Genomic DNA, 10,131 nt, shown 5'->3' with positions numbered 1-10,131 from the left:
GCAAGGCAGTCAATACGCATCGTAAATGAATAATTCCAAATTAAACGAATCTTAAAATTTGGAATTACCTATCCATAATTCAAAATTAAAAGGATCTTAAATTATCTTCAAGCAATTTTAGAACTTAATTTTTTTATTTATCGATATTTTAGTATTCGATAAAGTGGCAAGCACTACCTTTTTAGAACAAAAAGTGGCTACATGTGGATTTGAATGCCAAGCCGATAACAGTGTGTTGTCTCTTTCTATCGCATTAATTAGGGTATTGAATAAAAGAGAGCCACTATATAAGAAACGTTCAATTAATTGTTACTTCTCCAGGCTTGTTAATTGCTCCGAGGCTTTGACATTTTTATGCAATTATAAAAAATTATCTGTCTGCTCATTGCTGTCAACCTCGCAAATTTTCGTATTGTTTGTTGTTTTGAGAAAAAAATTCCACGAAAGATTTAGTTAAAAAATAGTATTTTGATCTAATATGATGGAAGGAGTTCAAGTGATAACGCAGGACTATGTAAATGTACATATTACAAAATCTGATTCTGAAGATGCACCTCCCGTGGAACGCAGGTTCAAGAAAGCCATTACTGTATTGGAATTTAAGGTTAGTATGATTCATATTATGTCTTCCTCTTCTTCTTCTCTTAAATAATGGCTCCACCCAATAAAAAGGGACTTCGCCAATGTCCAGTATATCATATTATGTCTCTGCTGTAATACATTTTGATATTTATTACAATTAATAGTATGAAAAGGGGGTCAAGCCATATTCCTACCAAATGTACTGATAGAGCTTTAAAATTAAAAAAACAAGGTAAATTCACCTAAGAAATTCTGTAGTAACATTGTTATCCCATTGTTAAATTTTTAGACGAAGCTAGAACTGGTAACTGGAGGTTCTGCAACAACTATGAAACTGAAGCTTTATGACAACAAAAACAACTTAATTTGCGATATTGATAATGATAATGCATTACTTGGCTCATATCCTATTGATGATGGGATGAGGATACATGTCATTGATAAATTTTCTCTTATTCAAGATTTTGATGCATCAGATAGTGCTGAAAGGTGGGTTTATTATCAATGCTGTACTGAATTCATATTAATAATATAGATAGTTTTCTTGTCTCATACATCAAAATTAATTTTTATACTCCTTTATTTTTCTAATAAAGTTTACAATTTTTCAGGTTCAAGTTATCTGAAGAAGAATATGAGAAAAAGAGTGATACTCTCAGGTCATTCTTGCAGCGCAATAAACTTGGCAAATACAATGAAGAAGAAATGAGCAAAATGAAAGAGACTCAGCAAAAAGAATTGGAGGAAGAAGCCAAGTGTGTTCTAAATAGATAATATATTTTTGCATTTTTTATTGCAAAAACCTTATGAATATCTTTTGTATTGAGTGGTACAAATTTGAAAGTAATAAGTTATACAGTTTGCGTTTGTTAGTTTCAATAAATTAAACCAAACTAATTAAATTTAAAGGTTTCATTCATTTTCCATAGATAATATTATTTTCTTTATTAATACAATTTATAACATTTTAGGATAGCAGAATCTGTGCTAGTTGGTGCTAGGTGTGAAGTGCGTGTACCATCACAGCCAACACGCAGGGCCACAGTTCGGTACAACGGACCTCTTGATGGAGCCAAGGGTCTGTGGATTGGAGTGCAATATGATGAACCAAGGGGAAAGAATGATGGATCGTTAGTAGCGTTTTTATACTTATTTTTTTTTAATATAAAACATAGAATATATTAATTGATTAAAAAATTAAGGTATTTAACTAAGAATATAAACAAGCTACATTAAATGTATATACATAGTAATTTTTCAATCTTAATCTTAATACTATTATAAAGGCGAAAGTTTGTATGGATGTATGGATGTATGGATGTTTGTTACTCTTTCACGTAAAAACTACTGAACCGATTACAATGAAATTTAGCACACATATAGAGGGTAACTTGGATTAACACATAGGATAGGTTTTATCCCGGAAATTCCACGGGAACGGGAACTATGCGGGTTTTCCTTTGCAAACGCGGTCGAAGCCGCGGGCGGAAATCTAGTATTATATAAAATAACTAGATTTCCGCCCGCGGCTTCGCCCGCGTTTTCAAAGGAAAACCCGCATAGTTCCCGTTCCCGTGGGATTTCCGGGATAAAACCTATCCTATGTGTTAATCCAAGTTACCCTCTATATGTGTGCTAAATTTCATTGTAATCGGTTCAGTAGTTTTTACGTGAAAGAGTAACAAACATCCATACATCCATACATCCATACAAACTTTCGCCTTTATAATAGTATTAAGATTTTCAAATTACTGTGGTGTTAATGCGTTTTAATATGTCTCATCTTTCCCTATATTGAAACAAAACCAAATAACCTTTTTTTATTCCTTAACATTTAGACCTTATGTGATATATCTATATTATAATATTTTTTTTTATATTTTCAGAGTGAATGGAAAGAGGTACTTTACGTGTCCGCCTAAATATGGAGGTTTCGTGAAGCCAGTGTATGTAACTGTTGGTGACTTCCCTGAAGAATCTTTTGATTTGGATGATGAAATATGATCTCAAACGAAAACATGCACAAAAGCCTATTAATTCTATTTAGCGCTTGAGAAAAAACATAATCGCTTAAATATTTAAAATCATATAAATATTAATCATGACTAGAAAGTGGTTGGATGATTTTGCTTTGTATGCAAGTTTGATAGAATCATTTATTAAGAAGAAAGACTGAAACTTGGTTGAATGTGTTACATCAAGATTTTGAATGTACTGGTTTAAATTGAGTATACTTGTAATGTCAAAGATAGGATGTGAGAATAATTAATGATTCACTTGTATTTAATCTTTGAATAATTTCTTGTAAACCTGTCTGATACTGACCAGTTTTTACTAGTCTTATACTTTGTAGATTGTATGTGTGAATTATTTTATCGTTATATATTTTACTTTAAAAAAATCATGATAGTATTTTTTATATTTGATTATGAGTAATGTTCAATAACATAACTAATTATATTGTAACGTAAATTATGAGTTGTTTGGTGGTTGTTTGGCAAACAACAAAACATTCCAAGAATGGATTGATGCTATTAATTATTGTCACAGACATGTATATATAAGTAGACAACGCAAGTACCGCGATCTGTATGAAAACCAAGCGTGTCATATTTTTTGTACTGACCTTGACGCGTTATGACGTCACGAGCGCTTTTTAGTGATGTTAATTTCATTTTACGCTAAATCGATTAGGCCGCCACTCGCGCGGCGATTCTAGTATCGTCCTATCCCATCGAAGTAAATCGAAAGAAATCAGATCAAACTAGATCTATGTCTAAGAGGTAGTCAAATAAATGAATCGTAATCGATTACTAAATCGATTCAAGACAGAAAAATGATAATTACCATAGACAGAGGGATGATAAAATAAAGTTATAAACCTTTTAATATTCTAACAAGTAAACTAATGTGTTTTAGCTTTTTCTTACATATGCCCATTGAGTTACCATGTACTACGTACTAGAGAGGCCATCGAAAGAAAGTAATGAAACTGTCAATCAATCAATCTTTATGTCCCGTTGCATCGATCCATTTTCCTTTTATGTTCGGGTTACTTGGAAAACTGAAAAAACAAACATAGTCTAAGCAATAAGGAGTTTTCTTAAAAAACTCCCAAGATGACACTTTAACTAATGGCGTCCATGTCATAATATTTATTTTTAGTACCTTTGTATTAAAATACTTAAAAGTTCTAGGTCAAGTCGTATTAAATGACAAAAAAAATCTATGCCTTTTTTTCTGAAAAATTGCTCCTTCAAATTATCATTTATCTGTTCGATTATAAAATCGATTAGAATCGAGAACTGTTGCATCAAATGAACATCACTAACCACAAAATTGGACAGAAAAATGAGAACAGAAAAATGAGAAGACGCTATTCATTGCTTGTTATCATACGACGCGATCTTTACCGTGCCAAGTAAAAGCCGCAATGTATTCCGAATCATTTCGTATGATTTGGTATCCGTGTTTGTCACGATCGTTTTCCACAGATATTCTTTATTTGATTTTAAAATAAATAGTGCATATTCTGATTAGAAAATTACTTACCGGTGGAAGGAAACATCTCTGCTAACTCGGCCACTCACAGCTGTGGAGTTTCTACAGTTTATAACGGCGTAATTCGGCATTTTACTTTATTCAGCTTCACGTCTTTCCTTGGCGAACTGCAAGCGCGGACTGAGTGTAGGCCAGCGTCAAGTAAGTTTCATAATCGTAGTTTGGACACGGGAAGTACATACACTCGCTTAGTCTATCTTGATATATGTCCGTGATTATTGTCCATGTTCGAGCAAATTAATAACGACATGTCAGTGTAACAAAATAATGAGCTATGCAATAAATTTTTTGATATATTTGTTTGTTTTATTTTTTTTCCCAAGTATTTTTTGGGTTCCGAACTTCAGGAAAAAACGGAACCCTTATAGGATCACTTTGTTGTCCGTCTGTCTGTCTGTCAACACCCTTTTTCTCAGGAACGCGTGGAGGTATCAAGCTGAAAATATTTATATCGAATACTCCTGTCTACGGTCCCTCGATGCTGTAAAAAAATCAAACGTATAAGCTAACGCAATCAAAAGATATAGCCGTAAATGCTGAAATTTTTCGCAAATTTCGACATTCTCAAGGAAATCAAAACAAAAGTTGATTCAACTCCGTGTACACAGTCTTAGAATTTGGTACAATGTAACGTCTTAAAACACAGATATAGGAATAATTGCGAAAAACATAACTTTCAGAATATGAATATATGTACTTAAAAAAATATTTTTAAAAATTTTACTCTGTACTCATGAACGCTTACATGTATTAAATTGATATTCACACCAAAAACAACTATAATAACATTCATACTCGCTAGGCTCTAGGCACAGAATACTTTTGATGTACCCGCGCCTGTGCGGCCGCGGCCAAATAGTTTCTGGGATGGGATAGGAAGAGACTGTAAACTCTTGTGAGGTGGTTGGTCTATATGTTTATACTGGACATAATACTTTCTATGTATTAAATACAGGAGGACGCACGATCTAGTCGATACTAAAAAGCTTATTTAAAATCAAATCAAATTAAAGTTTTTTTATCATTCAGACTTTAAATTAAACTGCCGTTTTATAATAAAGAGGCATGGTTGTACGGCTGATTTAAGCAACTTCGACTACGACATACCATGACATAAACATCTATGAAATCAAACAAAAATTCACAATAAAATCGTTTATTAAACTTATTCTTAATTAAAACTTCCGTCTCTTCAATATCTCTGGGCGCCAATTGATCGGATGTGTCTCTTCAGATGCTGTATCGTCTTCTTTATATATCTTGATGGTTTTATCAGCCTCTGTAGTTATGAGACGTGATCCCGATTGGTCGTACGTCATTGCGAATATACCAGCTTCGGAGTCCATGGAACCCGGTTGTACTGCCGCCTAGAAAAATAGTTGGTGAATTAGTTGATTATAAATTAATAATTTATACTTAAGGATCAAAATTATGCTAATCTGACAGTGTAGTAAGTTTTGTAAACCTGAGTAGCAGAGTTTATTTTTATGTTTAGTTTGTAAAGCGATTTTGAGTTATTATGGACACATTTATATGAACTATTTTCTTTGATTATATTCAAACAAACAGGATTTTTGATCAAATTGATTTTTATAGGTACTTTAAACACAAACTGACCTGTAACCTCTGGAAATTATATCCCGTCCTCCAATCCCAGAAGTACATAGTGCCATTATCACCGCCGCTCACAAGCACACCCTCAGGATTAACCGCCATACAATTAACTATAGCGTTGTGTCCAGACAAATTCTGTATGAACTTTCCTTCCGGACACTTCCATTGTTTTATATTGTCTGGTGAAGCAGATGCAAATGTGTATAACGTTGGGTGGATTACAATAGATCGAACTGACTTCTTGTGATTCGTGAGTGTGCACATTGACTTGCCAGCGGCTAAGTCCCATAGACGAATTGTCGAGTCATGTGAACCGGTAATGATCTGAAATTAAATTCATTATGAATTAAATTATTATGAGAATTACAATACAATTCTTCAAAATAAGAGATATTTAACTATAGAAGATATTTACACACCAAAATACAATTATAAATGTAGCAAAGCTGTAAATAGATACTTTTTTGTGTTATATTAGTATGTTAAAATACTGTAAAAACAATTTATTTAATCTGTGTCTATGTCTGTAATATTTTATTCTATACTAGCTTTCCGCCGGCGGCTTCGCCCGCGTTTTAAAAAAAAACCCCGCATAGTTCCCTTTCCCGTGGGATTTCCGGGATAAAACCTATCCTATCTCTCAAGTTGGATCGAACTGCACATGGTGTGCCAATTTTATTATAATCGGTTAAGTGGTTTAGGAGTCCATTGAGGACAAACATTGTGACACGAGATTTATATATTATTCTATATTAGTTGTGTGGTGTCCTGTTTCTCCTACAATAAACGCGCGCGGTTTCTTCGCTGCCGGGGGTCACCAGTACGTCGATAGTGACGTCAATTTATTACCTGTGCAACATCTACATTATCTGTGGTCCACCTGTCAAACGCATTATCTGTGCTCACCTGTGGCTCCGCGGATTGGCAGGCTAGTGATGCGACAGTATCCGTGTGTCCAGCTAGCGTGTGGACATTCGCCTTTGTGCGCATGTCCCACACACGTGCGGTCGCATCACGGCCGGCAGTCACTAGCACATCTATAGTGGGGTGTAGAGCTAGTGTGTACACCGCTGAAAGGTGGCCGTGGTAGTGACGTATCACCTGGAATAATTATACTTATTATAGGATTATGCATAAGCATGTGCTATAAAGCACACCCCGGACACTCCATACAAAATTATCGTTTTGACAGTCACACTGTAGAGACTGCAAATGTGTGTGTTAACGCTTTATGGTTGGCACATTTTTGACTAGCGTAAAAAAAAAATTCGCGTTTTACTGATGAAATACATCCGTAAACAGCATAATATCTAACCATTTTCTACGAAAAACGATAATCACAAATCCAAAATAATAAAATTACTTTTAGTCAATTTGGTTAATGTTGTCAATCTTCGTTGCGTATCGTCCCTGTAGAAAAATGTGGACCCTTTATAGCCTGATCGTGCGGGGTGAGGTAAGTGTTTAATTTTGGCGGGAGGCGGAGAGTGCCCGTTCTGTAGCGTTTAGCTACTATTATGTATTCTGTGCTTATAGTATTATAACTCTCTTTAACTTAGCATTAGTTTCTAAGTCCTAAGAAAATAACCAAACATCTACCAAATCAATCCGGAATGTGGAATATGATAAAACTATGAAACAATGCAGAAATACATAGAATTATGTTTACCTTATTGTACTCGAGATCCCAACATTTAACTTGTCTATCTTCACCACAACTGAACAAGTATGGATGCCTAGCAGAAACTTCCAATCCTGCAATGAAACAAATGATATAAGTATAATATACAAAAATATAATGAGTAACATTCTTTGTTTCATTTGTTTGTACATACAAATTTAAACTAAATATAGTCATTTAATACTAACTAAATATATACATTAACATGTTATATAATAGCTAATCATTTACTAACCTCTTACTGTACTAACATGTCCTGTTAAAGATACCTTCAATTTACCAGTTGCTAAGTCCCAAATCTTTATCACTCTGTCAGCAGCACCTAAAATATTATTTGATAAGCTTAAAAAGATCCTTCAAAGGTAAATTATATGTTCATTGAGTAACTAATGATGTTTATTAAACAAACAATCTGATGTACAAATAACAAAATAGTGAATATTTTTTGATATATCTCCAAGAATATGCGTGCCAAAAGTGCATTGCAGTTAATTTTGCATGATGTAATGGTTTTTATTGCTCATAAATTGCTCATAAAGGTAATTAAAATTCATAAAATAGGTCTATGAGTATAAATTTTATTAAATACAATTTACCTGTAGCAAACCATTCATTCCCTGGTTCCACGGCAACACAGCGAACCCAGCCAAGATGTCCAGATATGACCCTGAATAGTTTCCATGGAGCATGCCACTTGGGCCTCGGCATCACTGGGGCCTTTCTTGGCAGAGGTGTGATAGCTGTGTTTGTGGGGGCTGGCCCACTGTATGGAAGCATAGCTCCGTCTGACGCAATGGCTGCAGATTCCGCTATTTCTGTATGAATAATTTGTAAATGTTGGTACTGTATTTTGTTTGTTTTGAATATGGACCTTGCAATTTAGGTTTGTTTAGCTTTTAATTATCTTTTATGGTTGCATTGTGAAGTATGTTGATGGTATATTAAAAATCATAAATTATAACTAATTGTGTATTTTACAATCACACTAAGTACCTAAATAGTCAGGTAGCTATAACTTAAAATAAAATTAGTTTTGAATTAAGTTTGATTTTTACAATAATTAAGGCACTCATTTGTTGCCCCGATTTTAATAGAATATGACTTGTCACCTGTGTCATGAGGAGTTTCTGGTCGACTCATGTTAGCTTCCAGTTGTTTTATGGCTTGAGCCTTTTGAACTGCTGACATGACAAGTCCATAACTATCCCGTGTTTTGGTAGCTCTAAGTATTTTCTCCCTAAAATGTACAACATTCGTTATCGCTTATCGGTGATATAGGTATCACAGATTTAGATTTATTTAAAACAAATATATGTATATGCTTACGCTTTTTCGTCGATTGGTGGTAGCATTCCTTGGTTGGCTAAGAACATATCATGAGATCTTTTTAAAGAACGAAACACTAGCGTGTGCACTGAATGTTTTATTACTTCGTCAGTCATTTTGTCTTGTTCTATTATTACTTATTTAATAAATATTAAAATGACGCGATTTGTGTATTCATATTCAGTTATAAAAAATAGTTTAATGCAGTATTTTTTAAATTTATATTATAAACTACAAAATACAAATTTATAGTAAAACGCGTCCCGCTTTTAATAATCGACAACTGTCAAATTAAACTATATGTCAAATGTGACAGCTATGAGCTAAGACTAAAAATAACCGCGTTCAAAAATTTTATTTAATTGAAGCAATTTACACAAAACTGTAAACCGGACTATCTAAAACGCGAAAGTTTGTGAGGATCTTAGATCATTGACCCCGTTTTCCAATTACAGCACTAGAGCGCATTAAGCGGCATAATGCTTAACGTTGAATGTTCCAACTTAAGCAACACTTCGCACAATCGAGCACTAGAAAAAGTAATGCGCGTGAATTGATGCGTGCAATCGATTTATCGTTAGTAATTATTAATTGTTGGAAAAAAAATTAAAGCTTTCGTTAATCGTTTCTTTGTAGTTTTTGCGAAATAATCAAAGTTAATTCGAATTGTGTTAAAAAAAATAAATATAAGTATGGATGAAGGTACAAACATTGAAAAAAATGTTAATGAAATAATCAAAATCCAAATGACTTAAAATAACCGTTAATATTTTTCAACCAATTATTATGTATACCACTTTATTTACACATTAATGAGGTTATTGACAACTCTATGAATATATTTTTTTTTCAACACTGAACTTAGCGCAACCTGCTGGTGCGTTTCACGTTCCAATTAATCATCAGCATAATTCGGCATTGTGCAGCACTGAGTCGCATTATGCTCTGTAATTGGAAAACAGCCTAAGTAAATGATCTAAGGTGAGGATGGATGGATGGATTGATGGATGGATGTTTATTATTCTTTCACGTAACAAGTACCGAACCGATTACAATGAAATTTAGTATGTAGGTAGCTTTGAAGACCCAGAATAAGACATAGGCTACTTTTTATCCCGGAAATCCCACAGGAACGGCAACTATGCGGGTTTTTCTTTGAAAGGGCGGGCGAAGCCGCGGGCAGAAATCTAGTACTTCATATTTGTAACCAATACTCGTTTGTAGAATTCTTTGAAAAATATTGTATCTAACACGCTTCTAGAACGATTGAAATTTTTTTGTAATGACACTTTTTGAACTGCGCGCGCGGTGGGTCAAAAAAATCGAAGCAATTTATGGAGCATTATTTGAGAGTACAAGAGATCGCT

At 33.9% G+C, this 10,131-nt stretch overlaps 2 protein-coding genes across 2 annotated transcripts; one reads left to right on the top strand and one right to left on the bottom strand.

The window, feature by feature from the left end:
• On the top strand, positions 1-4,439 carry Tbcb (tubulin-binding cofactor B). The gene is made up of 5 exons (XM_089703566.1): positions 1-604; positions 872-1,071; positions 1,194-1,337; positions 1,554-1,712; positions 2,469-4,439. The coding sequence occupies exons 1-5, from the start codon at positions 479-481 to the stop codon at positions 2,584-2,586; spliced, it is 747 nt and encodes a 248-aa protein (XP_089559692.1). The 5' UTR covers positions 1-478; the 3' UTR covers positions 2,587-4,439.
• An 844-nt stretch (positions 4,440-5,283) lies between these two features.
• On the bottom strand, positions 5,284-9,039 carry Tango4 (transport and golgi organization 4). The gene is made up of 8 exons (XM_089703288.1): positions 8,765-9,039; positions 8,548-8,675; positions 8,035-8,253; positions 7,674-7,760; positions 7,427-7,512; positions 6,664-6,858; positions 5,761-6,081; positions 5,284-5,510 (listed from the first exon to the last, which is right to left on the bottom strand). The coding sequence occupies exons 1-8, from the start codon at positions 8,878-8,880 to the stop codon at positions 5,319-5,321; spliced, it is 1,344 nt and encodes a 447-aa protein (XP_089559414.1). The 5' UTR covers positions 8,881-9,039; the 3' UTR covers positions 5,284-5,318.
• Between the last annotated feature and the right edge of the window lie 1,092 nt (positions 9,040-10,131).

The sequence above is a fragment of the Colias philodice genome, chromosome 14 (assembly GCF_061535455.1).
Source record: "Colias philodice isolate Cphi_HAF_F1 chromosome 14, ilColPhil1 Martin Lab GWU primary, whole genome shotgun sequence".
NCBI lineage: Eukaryota > Metazoa > Arthropoda > Insecta > Lepidoptera > Pieridae > Colias > Colias philodice.
This window is presented reverse-complemented; position numbering and strand designations above follow the sequence as displayed.